This window comes from Galendromus occidentalis, unplaced genomic scaffold (assembly GCF_000255335.2).
Source record: "Galendromus occidentalis unplaced genomic scaffold, Mocc_1.1 scf7180000077440, whole genome shotgun sequence".
NCBI lineage: Eukaryota > Metazoa > Arthropoda > Arachnida > Mesostigmata > Phytoseiidae > Galendromus > Galendromus occidentalis.
In genome coordinates this window covers 647,775-669,812 of record NW_003805428.1, presented here as the reverse complement: position 1 = coordinate 669,812, position 22,038 = coordinate 647,775, and the positions used below count along the sequence as shown (strand labels likewise).

Here is a 22,038-nt window from a genome sequence, read left to right as displayed (position 1 = left end):
CTTCCACGTTGGCTTCATCTTCTTCTCTCTGGTCAACACCCGGTCCGCAACAGACAGCGGACTTGGCGTCATCCCTACATCGCCCGTAACTACGGGCGGTCGGACCTGGCGCGAACTCGCAACACATTCAGCACTCTCACGCGCTATGGGTTGAATTGCCTCCACTGTTCCCACGATGATTCTACTAATTCGCTACCTGTGTTTTTCAGAATACAAACGACCCCATGAATATTTCCAAAGCACTGATTCCTCCTGTCAAGTTCCGTGCATCTGTCAAGCTAGGGAGCTATGAATATATAGTTTCCTTCCGGTTTGTCTGTGTCCCGCGCCCAAACTCCCATCCTTCTCTCGACAGGATATTTTGTTCTGAGGGCACTCTGTGGAATGTGGGAGTGAAACTGGAGGTGGAATCAGGGCGATTGTTCGTTTGGTTGTTACAGCAATCATCTAGTCGCTTTTGCTCGGCAAAAAAGCTCATCAATTTGAACATTATTTCTATCTGACTGACAGCCGTCAGAGCTCTCGATCGGCGACTCTACCGTCTTCGGTCGATTTGGCTCCGCTTTTCCCCTCTATGTATGCATGTGTGTATGTACTATGGTCGAAAACAAGAGACAACTAGCTGTTGTTCGTTCCTTCTCTTCCAATACAAGGCAAGATGCGAAGGCATCGTTCACAATTCACGATCATCACCATAGCCGCCGCTTCTCTCGGAGTCGGGGCTGTCATTGTCAGTTTCCAAAAGCGTCGCTATGTATGTAAGTATGTATTCAATTGTACGAATCGCGCTACCGGCGCAGATGCCTTCCGGAGTATATCGCTACGAGCGTCTGTCCGAGACTGTTGTGAATGCTTCGACGATCAGCTGGAGCTTATACAAGCGGTTGTAGACGAATTCTCGTCTGACTGAGCGTTTTTTCCTAGATGGCAGACAGCCGCTTATCTGTTCACGACCGAAGCGTACCAGCCCATGCAGGTCCGTTTTTCGAGGGACCGAAGTCGGTGAGTATCCTATTCAATTGTGTGTAGGCGATTCCGCGGCTCAGCCCAGCCGAGAACTCTCTGGATCGCACGAAGTGGACAACACGGATGCGTCGAAGTCGCGCATTCATCGGATCCGGAAGCTCTTTGTTCTTTGGAGCAGTCTGCTCCGAGGTCGTCAGCTGCTGAATATACCTACGATCACACCTATGAAGCGGCGGAATCCCTGCATTTTGATCGCCTCGACACAGATAGTAGTACATAGTAGAGAGAGATCATCGATCAGGTCATCGCGTCTCGGTCCTCAGTCGGGGAGGCCAGCCGGAAAAGTTGCCCGCCCTCCAGTAGAGCTCTAGGACTCACTCGGGGACGGAGGCTCCCTATATTTATGTCTCAATGCGAAGCGCACGAGCTTCCCGGGCGATCAGGGGGATCTAACGATCCCACACTTTCGATCGACATTTTACATGAAAGTGTCATCGTCACTCATACTCTGCATTTTCCTGAAATGTCGCGGATGGTGTGATCTCTTCCGGTTGTACGACCTCGGGAATGTCGTCGTCGTTGTGATGGTGGTGCTGCGAAGCGAATCTTGCGAGAGACTTTTCCCGTGCGGACTGTACGGCTTCGAGGCTATCGAGGACTGGCTTGAGGGCGATGAGGTTATGGCATTCTTTCTGGATCTTTTATGCCGCGCTTGAGGTTGGACCACGGACCGTCAGATGATCGATTCTCTATTTCTCTCATCGCTGTCGCTGCCACTAGCGAATTCGGAGTCTGTGGGACATTCTGCTCCTGAAAATTTAACCGACGTTGAAGCTTACGGACTGTCGTTACGTCAGTCCATGCTCCGCCCGAACCCGGCAGGAGACTAGGAGTGTTCCTTCACTTACGGGGTTGTTGCGGTGAATACTGGTGCTGGTTTTTCGTAGAGATGTGCATCTCGATTTCTGCTAAACGACTTTCGACTTGCCATGTCGATTGCGACAGTTTTATACTCATGGTAGCGTTTTCGGTTTCCAGGGTTACAAGCCGTTCACGGAGACGTTTGATTTCGTTGAGTAGGTCTTCTTGGTCCCTGGGCGCGCTCCCCAACACTGTGGGACTGTGCGCTCCGCTATGGATCCCTGTGAAGAGAACGCGATTCGTCACATGCGATTTCCGCTCGAAGAACTCCTTGCTGCTCTAGGAACTCCGTCAGAGCCGCGAGTGGAGGTCAATCTACGGTTCTCGTAGATGGCCCGAGAACGGCCGATTCATATGCGGTATAGGAGGCAGAAGGAACGCTTGTGGCAAATGCATCCGACCTTGAGCAAACTGCCGCTTTGATCTACCTATTCATGGAGAGCGGCTAGAGCTACTTTTTAGGACCTCATCGCAGACCGGAGGTCTGACCGAAACTCCTTTCGCCAGTCGACCTCCTGACCCCCCTCCCGCCCCAGGAGGGGAGGACGGCGCAGCGTATACGAGAGAGGGAAGATGAATGAAAAATGAATCGCTCCTGGCTCCCTGCGCGGAGTGAATACAGAAATACTTTGTTACTGAAAGAGGGAAGACGTTCGCCGCCGCCGTCCGGAGACTCACCTGACGTCTGAAGGGGGTTTGGCACAAACAAATGAGTTTGCCCTGTCCCAATCGCAGTACTTGAGTTGCCCGGAGAAGTACCATAAAGAGCGGTAGGTGGCGCTACTGTGGTTGGTTCGTTGCTGCTGCTCACGGGACTGACGTTCGTGTAATCGGTATACGGAGAGCTTCGACTCGCGAGAACTGGCGTTCCAGTTGGAATGGGAATGAAAGCGTGAGGCCCTGTTGGAGACGAAAACGAGACGCTTACGGCAAATCCATCCGCGATGACCGACTGCGAGTTGTCACAACGACCATCCGAAATTATTCCCCCTGCGAGATTGTCTGCGAAAGCCGAACGAGTTCGAGGTTCGAAGTCACACGAGGAAAGTTTCCAGACCGAGAGAGAAGGAAATATTGGACCGAAGCTCCATGGGCACTCCTCGGTCCCTGTCCAGCCATCAAGAGATACGGACCTTGAGATACGACGATATACGTTTGGGCGACCAACGTCGTCCCAGGGCGGAGTTTGCCGCGCGCGCTTACTCTCTCGGTAACAGTTTCAGCAGTTCTCCCCCATTACAAGAAGTGACGTCCACCATGGACCGAATCCGCTAAGCATGTGAATGCTCCGCGGTCAGCATAACGGCTCGAAAAAAGCTTCAGCATAACGGCTCGAAAAAAGCTTCAGCAAAACTAAACCAATCACTAACTCGGCTATGTATGTCGAGTCAAATAGAACAGACGAAGCGGAGGGAGCGTCATCAGACGGACGGACGGACGGACTGACGATCTGATTGAGCCCGCGATCATGTCCTCTTTTGCCCCCATTCCGCCGACTCACTCGCTGGGATGGTCGCCCGCTCGCAAGCCCGACGACTCCTCAAAAAAGATTTCTCTGGCCTACTTCTGAAGCCTGAGTTGCGGACGCCTAGAAACTTTCGGATACGGAAAGCGCAGATGACGTACTTCTCGGGGGAATCGCGGCTCGCTATGTTCGGTCCGGAGGAGAACATTCGCACCTCGGTTTATATTCGCGAACGCGAGCCTGACTCATTCTCTCTACGTGACAAGGAGACCATCTCAGAGCAACTCCGAAAGAGGGCGATGAGAAAATGCGCTGGACGCAAGAAAGAAGTCTGCGGCGTAAACGGTCGCGGACCAAAGGGATGACGTGATACATACCTTGCAACGTGAAATTGCCTCCAGCGTGTTGAGGAGACCCCGGTGGCAAATTCAAAAACTGCGGGAGAGGGGATGGGGAGGGGTGATATAGTTGTTGGGGGTGAAGAGAAGAAGTGGCTGATGGGAGATGAGGGGATCGCCCAGCGATGGACGAAGAGGTAGGGTAAGCACGTTGAGGTCCAGCGGCTGTCCCGGGACTCGCGTGTCGACCCGTCGTCTGAGCCGGGGACGTCCGCAAACTAGAATGACAGCACGGAGAGCGTTGCTCCGACAGATAAGAGGATGTACGCACATGTCCTTCTCGTTGGCCTCTAGGACTCGAACCTGCGGACGGAGGATTTCGACTCTGTAATCGGGGCTCTTCTCGGGTGTCCCTATCTTTCGATCGGCAGAAGCGGACACCGAGCACTGCCGAGCTTACTACCCACTCAACGACAGGAATCGGAATCGACGAAGCCGAAAACGTCGCAACTCTTCGGATACATCGTTCGTACTCACAGGTAGACGATGCTTTTGTGGGTTTAGGTCGAGCAACTCCATTGTCCTGAACGGGAGTATCTTCCAGGGTCTTCTTTCCGCGAGACTCGAGCAATCCTGGGGTGCTTCTGCTGCGCCCCATGGCCACTACGATGGAGAATTTTCATGAGATTGAGTTAGAACCGAGTTTTCCCGTCGAAAATTCTTGAATTCCTCGCGAAGAGTCAGCGTCGAGGTCATCGAACCCCGCCATGAGTCTCCGCGCAGCGGAGCAAACTCCGAGGCTCGAGTGACTCGGGGAATTCGGCTCCAATATCAAGTTAAGCGGAATTTAAACTTCCGAAATGTACTCGAACAGCCATCCTCCTCCGAGAATTCTTTTTTCCTTCTCTCGCTGTTTGTGTGCTCGACGTCTGTAGGAAATTTCTCGAAGCTGCCTACTCACTAGATCGAGGCACAAAAGACCCGTCTAGAGGAGGCTCCGTATCGCGGGGAGCCCCGTTCCCCCTACTACCACCGCCGACGGCATGGGCGCTGTAAACATCAGCGAAAGACTCGAATCATGGAGCCGAGACGCGATACTGGCTGAGCTCTGAGAGCCTCCGATCGCGGACGGGTTGTGCAATGAGCAGAAGTCGGCTAATTGAGGAACCCGTCGGAGAGGTACCAGCGACAGAATTCCCCAGAGACAAATCGTTGTCAGGGTAGAAGACAGGGATTTCCTGCGTCGCGAATCTTGAAATGATCTTGAATTTGCTTCTCGCTTCAAGAAGGAGCTTCGACCACCCCGCTAATCACGGATAATGAGCTTTCATTGAGGTTGGAGCGAGGCTCTGCTCAGGGGTAATTTTATCAGCGAGTGCGTGCGTACCGTTGCCCCAAGGTGGAACTACAAAGAACGAGGACACGCACGACCACGTATCGTCCGAACGACACAGACGGTCGAATATCGACATCTGCATAGAGAGACGCGAACATTGGATACGCCATCAATAACTATTGGGTGAATCCTTTCGGCGTACCCAGGTCAGAGACGCGTCTGCTCGGCTGTTCTGATTGCGCCTAGGATATCTGTACCATGCCTCGGCCCGGGTTCCCCATCTGATGGCAGCGACTCGCCCTTTACAAGCCCCAGCTCGACCAATGGTCTCTCATCGAGATCGAATGCCGAGCGTTCTCCCTTTCCGTCATTCCTTTCAGTTTCCACGGACGTATCTAAGTGTATTTTTGATTGCTCTAGCGTGGGTCCACGCTTTCCGTGTGTGCGAGAGTGATTCCCTCCACCCGCACATCAGATTTAGCCTCCACACCTCGACTACGCCTAATAGATCGGAAAATCCATGTCACACGTCACACTTCCGAGTCCAGCTCGCAGCAACGGAGAGCAAAACGATTCATTGGTCCACGAATCACCGCGAAAACAAATCGTTAAACCATCGACGAAAACCAAATGAAGTAGAGAAGCGAATTTTCTCCGAGGCCAAGTCTACAGTAAGCGTCTAGAATCGAACGAGTACAGGACGAGTATTTTTTTTGCATCTCGGAACGATCCGCACAATGTCCCATCGGCATTGCATTGTGCTAGTTCGTGGCTCGAACGATTCGATTCCAAAAACCCAGTGCCCCAATTGCGCGCTCATTCGCCGAACGCCGAAAGTATGCATTTTCTGGCGGAAACTCAAAGACCGAAAAGAAATAAGCTATCAGATCCGTTCGCAGGTGGCCGATCGATACAGCCGTACCACGTCTACAACCAACCGATCGAATTTTCTACGATCCAACACCATACGCCATCGCGCTACACTAGACCAGGCTCGAGATCTAGGTAGTCCCTTCTACGATAGTCTACGCGCCTATCGTAGATTTAATAACGATTCGTTACTAGAGCAATTAGCTAGCTAACAGACCTTTTTCAAGCTCAAGCATTTCTTCGCCGAGTCCGGCTTCGGAAGCGTAGACCCTAGATCTGGCGGCTCTGTCGAGCGGATGCATGCGCGCATAGGGATAGTTGGGTGTGAGCGGTAAACCGTCACAGTAGTCGCTCGGATGTGTGAGGTAGGATTGTGCCAAGTGGACTTGGGTCAGCGGCGTCAACCACCTACTTTTCTTAATGGGCTCCTTTTTGTACTTTTCTAGGCGTTTCACGGCTATTGCTTCTAGTCGCACTCTGGCGGCTGGATAGTCCTTCAGCACGTCCCACATGTCGTGCTTATACAAACAGAACAGATCTGAGTAGCCGACGGAGCGGACCGAGGCAGTTCTGCGGTTCCCCGCAGTGCCCATGTTGAGGATTGAGATCTCTCCGAAGTAACTACCGGCCCGTAGTGTAGCTAACACTGTTTTTCCGTCGTCGGCGACGACCTGTAGTTTGCCCCTGTTCACAATATACATTTCCTTTCCAACCTCGCCTGAAAATTAAAGCAAACGGAACATCTCTTAGCAACGTGTCAGAGGTTGGTAAGATCTTAGATACGTCTCTCTCCCTCTCGCTCTCTTCTCCTCACTGTCTCTCTTCGCTCAGACTTCCACACCGAATGGGAACCGCGGTCCGAACCACCGTGAGGGTGTCGAGCGCTCACCCAGTTGGGACGTGTGATGGGACCGCTCGAAAAAGGGTATCTAATCATCGCTTTCCGGATGAGTACGACCGTGAAAAGCCGTTTCAAGAATTCGCTGTCAGTGGCGTATTTTGCTCGCGTCCCCGGAATAGGGATAGAGTCAGGGAAACGACGATGGTGGTGGAAACGATGACGACCACCATTACTACCAGAACACTCTTAGTCCGTCGTAATGGCTGAGAGTCCACGAGCGGAGAGCGCTCTCATGAGACATTTCACAGGCCCGCGTAGCCACACGGGCCCTCGCTGCTACGAATATTAATTATTAGCGGAGCTCGAATTTTCATGCGGAACGCTCATAATGCATGGGGATGCATGTCTTGGGGATCGCGGTTTCATTGTTGGAGAACGTTGGTGCATTATGAGCGATCGTGCAAGCGGAGCCGCATCCACGACGCGATTTAAATATAGAGACCTGAATAAGATCCCCGTGGAATGTGCCCGTCTAATGCATAAAACGGAATGCCCGAGCTGACTGAGGATACTTCGGTTGGGCGGACCCGCCGTCCACATTGGAATACCGTTCCCCGTTGAAACAATCGGGATCCGAACCTCGAGTGGAAATAGTTGGGCAGCACACCCACCTTTTCTGCATATGTAGTCTCCAGGCGAAAAGAGCACGGGCCGAAGTCGAAGCACCAATTCACAGAGAAAGCCTGCCTCGGTGTTCTGAAAGATCTCCACTCGTTTGAGGGTGTCGAGATGGACGTGGATTGCGATTTCGGCTTTGAGTTTGTCCGGAAGACAGCCGACGGAGCGCTCCTCGTCGGACGACTTTTGAGTCATCCACAGGTAGTCGAACCACCGAATGACCTTGTTCTGCAGATGATCCGGAACGTGGCGCATCCTCATGTAGGTTTTCACGGCGTCCAGTTTCGCTGAAATGGGTAAATAATTTGGTGTGATACGCAATCAAGTATTGTAACCGAGCCTGAGGCAGTGCGTTCCCGAGCCCGTAAGCTCCGAAACGAACCGCGTCCTAATTAGAATGTGGAAACAACGAGCGGACAGAGAAGGAGAATACTCGTTCGGGATGGAGTCGTTCCCCCGACGGCCAGAACGAGACAGAGGAAGAAAACGCAAAGACGGAAAGGGCGTACATTATTCATTAGTAGGAGCAGGAAGGGGACTGGCCATGTGCCACAGCGAGAGGGACAGATAGAAAAACGAGCGGGCGCGATAGCTTAGCCCGGGAGGGAAATAAGCCCTCGAGCCAATTATGCATAGCTAATATTGGCGTCTGGTGACGCGAGCCACTCGAGGCTGAAGACCTCTCCGTCGGGAAAAAAATCTTTGATTCGGATACGATTTTTCTCCCCTCACACTCAGATTGACGTAAAAACCATCGGCTAACAGGATCGGATCAGACCTCTCGACGACTGGAGCGTCGCACGGAAATGAAGCCCGATTCGCCCAGCCATCAGCTCGGGGAGGGAGGGGGGTTGTGCCAGGTCTGAGTGAGATCTCTTTCAGCTTCGAGTTCATCTGAGGCGACAAGTCCTGGAGAGCGGATCGGCTGGAGTATTCACTTCATGAGATTCTTCGCCGTTCCTTGAGATGACCGTGAAACGAATGAAGCGGATTTGAGCTTCTTCCCCGCGCGGGTTTCATATTGGTTCATGGATGACGATAGTATTTATCCCTTAGCCAGTCGACGGGACGTAGTCGACAGTATGGTAAACGGAAAACTTCGAAAGAAGATCCGGAGCGCGGTCGCGAGCCCATAGTCGAGGTCAGCGCAGAAATTCCTCCGGCAAGTAGCCCGCGATCGTGAGCTCAAACGGAGTGAACTGCCGGCTCATTTGCGGAACACAATACACAATCAATGAGTTTTGTTTCCAAGTCCATCTTCGGGAAGCGTGAGTGCGCACAAAAAATTGGCCGAAACGCTCTCGGTGGAAAGCTTTTTAGTTCATAGGAGGAAGTCTCCAGAATCACATTCATTCGATGGTGCTATTTTGGATCGTGAGTCAATCCATGTGATCGTCTCGAAATATTCCGAGGAGAATCCCTCTCCCAATTCGGATTCATTGTTCACTCCCAAGTCTGCTCAACTCATGTACTCATTTCCCTACTGCTCTTCGCTGCGATTGTGACGGGATCCGACGTAGGATTCGGAGTACAGCTTCCGTAACATTGCTGAAGGTGGACACGCACTAAAGGGGAGGAGCCGCAACGCTCGCCGTAAAGACTCGTTTCACTGTTCCACCTCGCTGCAGAGAGCGCAGTTCATTTTCGTCAGGCTTCAATTCGCAGCTTTCTGCTTCCTTTAACATAGTGTCGAGCTCGGCCCTACACTGCTACCCGTCTCTGTTTCAATCCCTTTTCCCTTTTCGACGGTCTGGTCGTCGACACGGCACGGCGTCGGATAGAGGACGAACGACGATTAGTCTCCCCTTGATGAACTCCAACGAACTCTGACTCCGAGAGATCTTTTTTCGGTCGCGAGAACTCTCTCGATGGAGCCGTGAGTTTGCCGTCTGCGCGTCGGCGGCCAACGGCCCTCCAGTCTGACTCGTTCCGAGCGACCAACATGGACAAGGAGTCGGGTCCCGCCTGATTGCTTCGCCCTTTTTCAACCCGCTGTTCTCCGTTTGCCCGTTGCCCCTCTTCGTCGCTCGAGTCTCCTAACGTAAATCCTCTCTCAGTCTACGACCAATACGACTTCTGAACCGTCATCTCCCTCACTGGTTTTACTAGCGGAGGATTGGAATAGCGGCAGAAAGCAATCCGATGCCGAATAGCCGTTCGGATCGACTGATTGACAATAATCTCTTCGCTCATTAGCGTCGGGAAAGGAAGTGGAACAGTAAAGGGACAAAGCGAACGAGAAAGGCGATATTCCCTCGTTAATGTGCAGGAGCTCGTTCTCGCGATCGACAAACGATGTTTCGCTACGAGTCGTGTAGAGCCATGGAAGCTTGAGCTTCCCCCGAATTTCCAGATTCTCTATCCGGCGAAAAACGAATCCGGAGATTGAGTTCGACAGAGATGCGGGAATAGGAATTGGGGGCGATCGGAACTCACCTTGGAACTCTTTGCGCGCCGCACTGACATTTGTCACAATATTGGCAACATGGCCGAGCACCGTTGCAAATAGAAACAATCCTAGAACAAGCTGTATGATGAGGAACAAGTATTGGCCTTTGGTCCTTGGTCTCGGGAGATCTCCGACCGTAGTAAACGATAGTGTCGACCAATAGAATGCGTGCAGGTACTCGCAAACAGTGTCATTTCCGCACATCGAGTTGTTAAACCAGCTTTCCCCCGAACCGAATACGTCGTTCTTGTCGATAATGTGTGATATACAAGCGTTCCAATGGAATATAACGAGCACGTAGTGGGTGAGGTTGATTGCACGAAACACGTTTGGATAGTTGGTGTGCCGTTCCGTTCTGTCGAGGAAGGCCCAGAAGCGGTAGATTTTCACGAGTCGGAAACCTCGTAGAATCGAATTGAAATGTATCGACAGATAGAGAAAATCCAATGGCAGTAAGCACAGTGCGTCGATGTAGAACATTGTTGAATTGAGATAGTGGTTACGGAGTTTTTCACCGTCTGTCTGTAACACGCCTTCGTCGAGGTAGCCAGTCCGAAAATGGAAAAATATATCCAGCACATAGAGAAAGTCGGCCATATAGTCCAGCGTGAACCATATCGGTAGGGTCTCTGCGGTGATCTCACTGAAGCTGAACCGGTAGATTATGACCCAGAAGTTGTACAGGAACGCTATACTGACCACTAACGACCAGTAGTAGCAGAGACGTCCCGACGGATCGAACACGAACGTCCATCGACAGCCGGATTTTTCACCGGGGTCCCATTTTTCAAATTCTTTCTTTATTTCTTTGCGCCGCTGCTCGCGGGTTTTCCTGGAAATCTCCACGGTGACCTGATCGCTCCGTTGCGACGGCGGCTGGCTACCGTTAGCGTTGTTAGCGGAATTAGCGCCCGCGGCACACGGGGCGGCCGCTCCGGAGCCCCCGGCAGCCGAGTTGGCAGCTGTCGTTCCTCTGCCCGCGTCGACAGAAACAGCAGAGGCTGCTCGTCCGTGAGAGCTCGACGCTGCCGCCGCCGCCGTCGACGACGCCGTCATGTGGGGACTATTGGGCAGAAGGAAACGGTTCGTGTTGAGGTCGGAAGCGACTTTTCCCGTGACCGTTTCCAGAACGGTCCTCTCCGCTTGCGGAGACGGGTCGGGGAAGAGGCCTCGAGAACTGGATAAATTCGATCTCGAAGTGGTCCGTGAACGAAGCTGTGCGGTTTCGGGGTTGAGGCTGGCACGCGTGCGGAGAACGTCGCCGGCCAGATTGGAGTCAAGTCGTGAGTAAAGCGATCCGGTGTCTAGAAACGCGAACTCGTTGCTCGCGGGCTCAACGATCAAACTCTGGCTTGACGCGTGGGAAACATGTGCTTGCGTGGCCGTGTTGTTGTTGTCTCGTTGTTCTTGTTGTTGTTGTTGTTGTTGTTCTGTATGGCTGAGCGACAAAAGGCGTCCATTCGAACGGCTGACGGCTTCAGTCTCGTGTGATTTCGGAGGTCCGGCCAACGACGTCCGCCCCTCGCGTACCGAATCTTCGGAGTCGTCGAGTCTCCAGCCGCCAGCATTACTTGATGGTTTTCGACCGTTAGATGACGTTTGCAACGAAACCTGCGAAGATGTGGTGCCATTGCCCTGTCGTCGGAGCATAATAATGTTTTATCGCCGACGCACAAGCCTTTCGGTTCGAGTGCGCGGAAGGACAACAGCGACAACAGCAGCAGCAGCTTGACGGGCTGGAACAAGAGCAGCGGCAGCCTCGAGAGGGCGACCACTTCAAGTTGGAGGTATTCAACGCCGCAGTATACATCTCAGAAAGGAGCCTCTCATCAAAAGCGTCGCTTTTCTCCTCTCACCATTCACCAACACGAACGATCACGACCATCTAACTCCGACAGGCTCAAATGGACATCTCCACGCCGCCAATCCGCCCCGGTCCGAGCGTAACCGTGAGCTGCCGCCTTATTCCTCCTGCGTCGACAGTTCCTGTCGACAGGACCGTTCCGGTAGCTATCCGATTCGCGTCCGACTTCCGTTCGATTCGAGGGCCGCTAGAGGCCTGTTACGCTATTGCACTAGCGCGAGTTCCTGATGTTCGACGCCGGTTGAGACGTTCGGCAGTCACTGCATGACGATAACGGTGACGATGAGGTGCACAACGGGTGGCGTCGATAATGATGCTGCTCCTGATGACGTTCCGACGGTGGCAACAATAGCAGCGGGCCAACAACAACAACTTCTACACCGACATTGGTCGTGCACGATGGGAATCGAATCACTTATTGTTGAGTGTTGAACTCCCTGGCCTTTCTTGTTGACGAGAAACGATTTGTAGTCTTCGATTATTGTTAAGTTGACGACGGAACTAAATCCTCCACCGCCTCGGTCGCCGAAATGTGGGAGGGGAACGCTCGAAGCTTCCTACGGTCGGAGGTACGGAAGAATGCGCGACCCTATGCCGATGCAGTTGCTGCCTGCAGCCCGAGGAGTGCTGCACCGTCGGATTTGACGTGAATAACGCCAAATCCCGCACACCGACACGACGCAAAACTTTCGAGCCGGTCCGAAGTCCCGCGAGCGCTACGACGGATAGCTGGAGACACCACCTGCTGCCATCCTGATCGTCCAGGCGGCTAATCGAGCCGTGTTGCTCGCTCGATAGTGTCCGCTCGTTTCGGCGTGCACTTTGTTTCGGGACTTTTTGTGCTACGTGCACGAATGGCACGGACAGGCTAACGGATGCGCGATGAACGACAGTCTGTGAGATAGGCTACAGCCAGACACAACACACGGAGGAAGACGAGTTTCCACCAATAGAGTCAGGAGGATGGAAGCTGCAAGCTGGGCGCCATCTGGTGGCTCGATCGGACAAATATCCGGTAAGAAAAGAAGGAAGGCAACGCGATCGAGGCAGGGCACGGGAAAGGTCCTGCAGAAAGGGAACCCCGAGGAACGAAGGGACGTGCGATCAAAGCAGCCAGCGTGATCCGGTGCCCAGCCATTCCGTCGATATAGCTGTCCTGGCCCAGAGCGTGCGAAGCACACGAATGTACGTGGCTAAGGCGGCGACCCTCGATCGGTCAGTCTCCCGTCATGAGTCGCCAGCATTCAGGATGATCTGATCAATCAGCCGCCATGGGAAGCCGGTCGCCCGTCAAATGGATCAGGATGTCGCGGTAATTCATCAACTACGAGCCACTTGAGACTCGAGAGTCGGGCGGGGTGCACACCTCGGATCATGATCACGATTCGGACCGCCGATCAGGCTGGGCTACGCTACGCACCAGGGGAAGACTGGAAATTCTATTCTCGCTCCTGATCACCACCGACGTATACGAACGTCATTCTCGAAGGCTACTCAGGCCCCAGGATGCCTCACTAGCTCTAGAAGTTGCGCTCCATGGATAGATAGAAAGGCGTCGCAACGCGTCGTACCCACCGAGTTCACGAACAGACGGGCTCGGGCGCCAGTCCTAGGCAAACAGATGATATTTTTGAGCTCCAATGAATTTCAGCATTTAAATTTCGAAAATGGAACGGCAAGGAGGGTCGAGATCGCCGCTCGCTTGATAAATATCGTCCAACCAATCGATGAAGTCTGTGAACTCGTTCCTTCCTCGGGAGGAAAGAAAGGAAACTCGCGAACTGAAGACCGCATTGAAAATTACCTTATCGGGGATTCTACGGGCTGAATGTGAAACTCCGCAATGCGACCGGATGGTTCCCCAGTCCAATGGTGAGACGTGGGACCCATTTCTCGAAATTCACCCGAAGGCTGAACGAGAACATAGACATGCATGAGAACATACTAGCGTGTAATCGTCGTCCTCGCTCGCAAGATCCGACTCTGCAAACATTTCACACGAAGCAGTTTCTGACAGGCAGGTCGAATTCGCTCAGGATGCAAGGACCAGTCGGCTGTTTGTCTTCAATGAAGCGTCTATGACGACGGCCTTCCGAAAAAATTACGCAGTGACTCGCAGGGCGTTGGAGAGAATGCCATCTGCTAATGTGTGCAAGTCTGTTTTCCCGGAGGGCGATCTAAATACACTCGATCCCGATATATCCGATGACAAGGAAGGTACCCACGTGCTTTCCACGCGGTTCAACTAAAAATAGATTTCGGAAGAGTCCTCTGACAATGAGTGCACCTAAAACCTCTAGAGGCCGAGCTCATTCCCTGTTCGAGCCCGACGTCCAACGATGATGCTGCGCTCAAGGCATAATGGAGGCTGCCACGAAATTCCGCAGCGGAGCGGACCTTCTCCAACGGAGCATTAATGGAAGTCAGCAAGAATCACGAGTCCACTCGAAGTTCTTGGTCTCTAGTATTGGCTAAAACGGCAACGCTGTATCCCGATCTCTACCGCTTTGCTCAATCCGGTAAAACGCAGTTTGTGTGAATTACCCACCATTGGCATAGCATCGAGAACCAGCGTGAGTCGTCGGTTCTTATTGTCCTCAGCTCGAGGAACTCACCGGGGCCAATTTCCTCTTTCGACACCTCCGAACCCGATGGGTCTAAGAAACTCTGAATGCTCTGCCTGTTTTCCGACAAAGAGCGTCGAGGAGGGACCCACTCCTCATAATGAGTGCGCTCCGCGGCTCTAGGTGCCAACAGATTCTCTCCTGAGGAAGATCTCTCCCGTCATGATAATACACTATACGCAACCTGATCTATCATTTTTCGCCGAGCCTACCCGAATCGACCATTAAGCGTTCAGTGGGAGGAAATTGCAAGTCAGAATTTAGCACGCGAGCTCCAGTTGCTCACCAAAATACCACCGTGGGTAGATATGATATGTGTGAGCCAGCCCTCGCTCCGTACATGGGATTATTGTACCACATGGGATTAGTTGGTCAAAGCCTGCCAGTACGAACCTCGCCAACTTCCGATATTTCCTCAGTGCTCCTTTCAGGACCCGTCTCTAAGACTGTCGAGTGTCTCCCAAGTCTAGCAGGCCTCCTGATCCATCCTGAGATCGATTGTTGACATTGCGAGCAAAGCAGCCCTGTGGGAACCGTACGAGACAGCTATCGACATGAGAGTCGGAAAACCGATCGGAGCATTCATGTATGTTCGACATTAGCTTCTGCGACAGCGGACGTTTCTGTCTACAACGTTGAGCCGCCATCGAATATACATAAACCATCGGCAGGTCGAAGCTCGAAGAGATCTCCCGACGGAGTTGGTTCCTCGGAGAATGGTGATTTGCCGAGCGACAAGGCTTGTCTTAGAGCATCGGATATGAGTTCAGCGATCACATATCACAGCGTCTACGGAATACACAACTCTACGCATTAGGAGCAGCACGTTCGCCGTCAGATTATTGGACCCAAAATCTAGGCTACGATTCTCAGATTCTCAGGATCGTCAGGTCCGAGTCGAGGATCTTAAATCGACGAATGACTCATGGGTGACGTGTAGGGAGCTGTAATCGACACATAGTTTTATTGAAATATAATCGCTCTGCAGTGAGGGGATATTTCGAGTTCAATTTGACTGACCGAGAGTTTCTCAAAGCTCAAGGAAAAGGTGCCTAAAGAAGTGTTTCGCGGAATTCCATCATTCTCATGTATTTATTTTGAAATATTCCGTATCTATGGATGCTCTCGTTTCCCTTTTTTTATAAGCCTCGATATATGCACGATGATTACAGACACAGATTGACGTGTGATCAAAGGTCAGTTTGAATTGTTCCAAGAAGGAGGGAAAAGGAGTTTCAGTCGAGTGGGGGAAATTCGAATGTGTCGATTCCGGGTTCGTTTCTCCACTGGACAGGTGCTTGGTACCCGAACGCGGACCGCTGCTCCCAATCACCGGCGATCCGGGGTCGAAATCTCCAGGAACATCCTTCGCACGCCGGCATAAAGGAGAATCACTGCGGTGGTCTACTGCCGAGTCGCCGATCACGTTTTTTCCCGTTCTATTATAGTTCGTACACAGCTCTCATGCACTCGAACGCTCACACACATACCAGAAATTATCTTACTTAGGTCTGCAAATTTATTTTGCCCTCGCGTCTCAATGTGTGGTCGTAGGGTTGTTTGGTTGGTTTATTTCTATGTATGTAGGTTAAGGTTCATCCAAAACAAGCACATGACAATGTGAAGACCAAAATTCTTTGGACTCGGTCACCCGCGATGCATACCACGAAGATGTCTGATCATTTGTTTAGAGTTTCCCTCGATTTCAGAAGTCCAATCTCCAGGCGCTGGTCACGGATTCGCGATCCAAATCAACTTTATTACACTTGCGGACGCATACCGAATGATGGAAACCAGATGACGACTAAAGAGGCGGAACCTTGAGGTTGGTCGCCGTCCTCACACGCGCTTCCCACTTTGCCTCCCTCGGATTTGCCCACCACCCTCCCCGGCGAATCCCCGCTGGATGCAGACCCCATCTGATGTTATACACATTCTCGGAAGGGTAATCCGACTCTTTCTCACACAGGTCAATCAGTCCCTCCGTCAGTTTCTCCAATCATCTGTTTGCCTGCCCGAACGATTGACCGCGTCACATCTCCTGGAGTACCGCTTCCATGTTTTCCCTCGAAAGTAGTAGTTGAAGTAATAGTCGTAATAGTAGTCTCCTCCCACCCGTCGCTCGGCCGCCGCTGCTGCCTTCTTCGTGATGATCGGTAACGTGATCATAGCCGTCGTCATCATCATCATGATCATCAGCATCATACAAAGCAATCAACCACTTCATTTCACGTCGTCGTCGGTTAGCTTACAAGCATTTTCTTTTCTTGTCTGTTGTTGTTGTTTTCCACGTCCTTTAGTTTTCTTTGCTAGTATGTATACGTGATCCATCAAAATCTAACTGCACTCGTCTCCTCCTCCATGATTGATTGATTCATTGACTGACGATTGAAGTCGTCGCGCTCCCGCTCACTTCTGATTCTTAAGCTGGTTCGAGAGCCAGTCGAGACCTTCGTAAAGTCCGTCGCCGGATGTGGCGCACGTGGCTTGGATGTACCTGCGGGCGAGAGGGGTTTTCTGAGGATCGACATCGTTCCGGCGCAATCACCATTCCGAAACCTCCTCAAGTATGCCAGTGAATGCATAGTTCACTTACCAATTTCGGTTCCTTAGTGAATGCAGACCCAACTTGTCAGTGATCTCGGCGGCGTTCATAGCATTGGGAAGGTCCTGCTTGTTGGCAAGGATGAGCAACACGGCATCTCGCAGTTCGTCTTCGGCCAGCATTCGCATAAGTTCTTCTTTCGCCTCGCCTGAGAAGGGAATGAATACCATGAAACATGAATTTGCGAGCTCGGTAGATGCGGGGAAGCTGCTCGTTAGGTGCACTCGAAACCTCGCGCTACGCTCCGTCTCGGCAGCGCAGCGCCTCAGACCTTGAACGACCTCGATCGACTACCTTGACGGCAGCGCGAGTTCTGCTCCGCGAAACGAAATCCCGGCGTAGGCGTGCCTTTATGCTCTACTGCAGTGGTTCTCAAACTTTTTCCTCCAGGGGATCCGTAGGGGTTCCGCAGGTGGACTTTGGGGTTGCGCCCAATCCGGAACCCCAAGGGTTCCGTGGAACCCAGTTTGAGAAACACTGCTCTACTGACCGACAATCGCGTCCCTACGGCACACGAGGTCGTATTCGAAGCTCCGGTCTGGACCCAGTGCTCGACGAACGATCATGCCCTAAGAGCTGGAGTGCTTTTCGAGAATCCGTATCCAAGCATTCACTCGGAGATTCAGACCTCTCATGTCTCTCCTCTCCGCGTAGGATAGACGAATGGGTCTTCGGTAACGGTTAGGTGTAGGGGAGAAGAAGTTTTCGAGAAGTCGCGGGCGTTATCATTGCGCGCTTAGCGTGATGTCATCCGCGTGTGTTGGGCCGAGAGATCAGGCAGGGATTACACGCGGGCACGAATTCAAATCCGATTAAGTTCTCGAGGCCTAGCCCTCTAACCTCGACCCCGGCCCCAACGGATCGCCATTGATAGTCACTCGTGCAAAAAATCCCCCCGGTCCATGTCGTTCCGACGAGTCCCGAGGGGGACATCGAAACGACGAAGTCTTCCAGAAACTGACGTTCTTGCCGGGTTATAGTGATAGAATACTCAAAAAGATATAGTGAGTTTTGCGAAGGCACCCGGCTGAGCAACTTGCGGAAGCAACTCCCACGGGAGAGCCGGAAACGGGAAACCCCGACAATCACGAACAGTTTTTTTTTGGGAGGAACCGACGGGTCTCATTCATCCGGAAGGAGTCATGGATAGCATAGCGCTCGCAGCACCGAGATTTAGAGTACCGCCGAGTCTCAAAAAGCCGCCAACAGAATAATCGCAGAGCATGGTATGGAATGTTCAACACCGAAACCAAAATCGGTGCCACTGGCGAACAGCATTGGGACCCAGTCGCTCGTACGCTCATTCTCCTGGGAGCGTCAAGGCTCTCTGTTTTCGAGCAATCCGGGCAGGACTCCAATCGATAGCTAAGCAGCGAGAGGGAGCGTTCAGATTCCGAGTGCCGATCGAGGGAGAAGCTTGCAACAATCTGATCGAAGAGCGAGCATCGCCTCAAACAGAATGAACTCGCGTATGAGCTGGGGAGTTTCGCTTATGGTGGATATCGATATCAGCCACGTGATCCACAGGTCTCAGACGCAGGAACACTGATCGGGAAAGTTTTAAGATGGCGGATTGATTTCACGTCGATGTATCGCCAAGGTCCTGAATCGAGTACAGGTCACCTCTTTCGAGAATTCTGAGCTGGGAGGGGGGAACCTTGCGAAGCGAAGTCTTCAGTCTAGATGTTTTCGGGACATTCGGATGCCCATGCGGGAGATTGTAGTTGAGTTGAATTTCGACCCGCTTGGGCAATGACTCGGCTATCATTCGAACCAGGTGTTGAAGAAATAGACCGTCTACTGTCATGCTCGATCCATGCTGGTGTTTCGCGATTCACATCGCGCCAGGTTTCAAGTTTCGCGGAGATTCACTTCTCGCTCGCCAGCAATGAAATTCGAATGTCGAAAAATCGATGCGACTGGAGAGTCTGTACAACTCCGAATGAGTTCGCCCCCGCCAATTCAGTGTAAGCATGCGATTGAGACGAACCTATTCTTTCTCTGTCGTTAGAGTCCACTACGAAGATGAGTCCCTGAGTGTTTTGGAAGTAGTGCCTCCAGAGAGGGCGGATCTTGTCCTGACCGCCGACGTCCCATACTGGAATACAGAATGATTTTCGTTACAGATTAATGCGATTCGAAACCCGCAGATTAGGGTAAATCGTTCAATGATTACGATTGGGCGACAAAAGGGGAGTATAGAAGGGAGAGCTTACCTGTGAAGGATATGTTCTTGTATTCGACAGTTTCGACATTGAAACCGATAGTAGGAATGGTCGTTACGATTTCTCCTAACTTGAGTTTGTACAAAATAGTGGTCTTTCCAGCGGCATCCAATCCCACCATGAGAATTCTCATCTCTTTCTTGCCGAAAAGGCCCTTGAAAATTCCTGCGAACACGTTTCCCATCCTGGCGGTTGTGGCGAGGTTTCACAACAAGTCAGCCTGTAATCGGAGAAGACGCGACTTATATCGAAAGCTCGTCAGCGAAGCTAATTCGAGCATGCGAAACTTATTCGGTCCGAGCACTTCGAGATGCGTCGATAGAGGATGGCGGCATTAACCCGGTGAAGAAATAGAGCTCCCCAGGGCCCGTCCCACGATACAGCGAGAGTAGCTCTACAGAGACGGCGAGATCTCTCAAAGACCGTCTTCGTCATGCGTCTCCTCTCACTCATCTCGTGGCGTTTAATTGAACCAAGTAGCCGGTCAGTCAGTGCGCCAGTCAAGTCCACGGTGACTCATGTCAGACTTTCTGACACTCACCAACGTAAGATACTTCAACAAATCCGAATGCCGCGAGCCATCGAGCAGGGGCTCGAGACATCTCACAGTCGAACCGGCATCGGTACAAGCCACTTAATCAGGAAGGCCATGATCCTGCATCGGTACAGGTCGGACACCCTTTCGAAAAGTGGACGATTTTACGGTCACCGCGAAAATCTCGGTTCGCCTTGACAGAATTTCCCCACATCGCACGCTCGAGAAACAAAGTTCTTGAGAATGTCGATTTCGACCGGGCGCGGTGCTCCCTCTTGTTAGCCATGGTGATCTTCCGATTGTGGAATCAGCACCGAGCCGCTTGAATTTCGTTCTTCACGGGACGACGGCGACCGCTTCCACGGCGGCGGTAGCGGCGGCAGTGGCGTGTCGAGGGAGACGGGAGGACTTCGAGAACGCATGGTCGGGCGATGCGGCAGGTCGGTCCGTCCTCGGAACGGTTCGCGGCAGTATCGTACGTGGAACAGCTGGTGAGACACACCCCAAATCTCTCGTTGGTCGTTTATCCGCCCGCACTCAACCCGGTGGCCTAGATAGCCCCGCGACTTTGACTGCCGGCTGACGGAGGGACTGCCTGACTGACTAGCGACTTGGCTGGCTCCTTCGCTGACGGTGCTTCGTCTTGCGGCGGACACTCACAGCAGGTGGATGGGCTTGAACGCTGACACTTCGACGATTCATAAACTCCCAAGGTGCCGCGAAGCCTCTCCGAGCTCTCGTGGATCAACCAAGAGATCATCGACATTCGGAGGGGCGCTGTTCGAAAGAGCACACAACAACGACATTGCGACTAATCGACGGGAGCACACGTCATTCAAGGCGGTCGAACTCGTGAATCGCCGTTTCCTTGCCGAGAGCCCGCTCGGAAGCCGCCGGCTTCCCCCCTCGAACGCCCACCGGACGACTGCACGCCCTCGGCGCGTTGCTCGCAAGCTATTATCGCTCTTACATGAGTAATCTAGGCTTGAACACAACGACACACGTCAGGAAGCGGCGGCGGTAGCGGCCGGGAGTCGGGCCGGGAGCTCGTTGGGACCACGGTGCTCGAGAACACGTATATCGATTCGAGTTAGCGAAGTACTCACCAGAGGACGGACGGCGTCTACCGACGTGCTTGCGAAAAGCTCAAGAAAGAGTCAAATTTGCTTGGAATCGCCTCACAGTCGGTGAGTGAATGCCGTCGGTGGCAGATGCCAGACTAGCCCAAGCAAGATGGCCGCTTCCCTATCGAGCCACGTAGAATGAAACAACAGGAGTGGCGCTCTCGTTCGAAAAAGCCGCCACATTTTGAATCCGGACGTTTGCCCCAGCGGGCGGCTCGAATGCCGAGAGCTCCGATGATTGCCGATAGCCTAAAGGATTTATTCGCAGGACTATGAGCGGGAATCAGCGCAGGGCTAGAATTATTAGTAGATGGACCTTCTTCCTCCCGAACTATAGTGTCTCGAGGGTGGACTGAATCGAAACAACCCCAATGCTGTTCCTTTCTCCGCCCTTCTTCCGATAACTGCTGTCTCCGCTGGAAAAAATCCCCAAAGGCGAAGCTCCCATCAGCAAGCGCCGATAGATATCCGAGGATCGATGCGACCCGCGATCCCGAATGAGATCCCGGATGATTGAATATTCATATTGGTCTCTGGAGCAACGTCTCATCAGTAGTAGCTCACACTTGGCGGGAGATAATCCATTCTTGATGAATACCTACAGGAACAACAGAGTTCATAGCTAAATTCAGGAACGAATAACTGCGTGAGACCGTCCGCGTCCCTGAAGCTGTGCCGGTCAGTCGGGCACAAAAATTGAGCCCGGGAGTCGTCGGTCGCAATAATGGCATGATTTCTTCCGGTCCCATAAGAAGACCGTGATAGGATCGAAGCTCACGGAAAAGCCTGATCCCGTGATCTTAGTGGGGATTGACAGCACTCGAGCAGATCTAAAAGAGCACAAAGCAAGAAGTCGGGGAATACTGCTGAAATGAGCGTGTCGCAGAGTCACCACCAAGGAGGTGAGAAAATGCCCGATACCCCAGGCTTCGGAGGAGAGAGATTGGGGATGAACACACATTTACTCTTCCAGGCTTACCCGGATTTCCCGGAAAAGCTTTCGGCTTGGAACGGATTGTGGCTGTTGGCTATCGACACCACTTGCTTGACAGCGGAACTCTGTGCTTAGGAAACCACTACCACGGCCCTGCGGCTCGAAAGTCATCAGCAAGCGGGGGAGCCGGAGGGACAATAATGGATTATGGCTTTGGTTCTGTGATCCTCGAGCCATTGAGAAGCTCTTGGCTCCACACTTCC

At 52.5% G+C, this 22,038-nt stretch overlaps 1 protein-coding gene across 1 annotated transcript; it reads right to left on the bottom strand.

Annotated features, from left to right (window-relative positions):
- Nucleotides 1-1,866: 1,866 nt before the first annotated feature.
- Nucleotides 1,867-20,958, bottom strand: LOC100902882 (potassium/sodium hyperpolarization-activated cyclic nucleotide-gated channel 2). The gene is made up of 13 exons (XM_018639503.2): nt 20,824-20,958; nt 19,174-19,402; nt 18,948-19,055; nt 16,949-17,105; nt 16,766-16,849; nt 9,852-11,041; nt 7,409-7,702; nt 6,114-6,614; nt 4,228-4,353; nt 4,022-4,053; nt 3,730-3,787; nt 2,566-2,787; nt 1,867-2,108 (listed from the first exon to the last, which is right to left on the bottom strand). The coding sequence occupies exons 2-13, from the start codon at nt 19,364-19,366 to the stop codon at nt 1,867-1,869; spliced, it is 3,207 nt and encodes a 1,068-aa protein (XP_018495019.2). The 5' UTR covers nt 19,367-19,402; nt 20,824-20,958.
- Nucleotides 20,959-22,038: the final 1,080 nt, after the last annotated feature.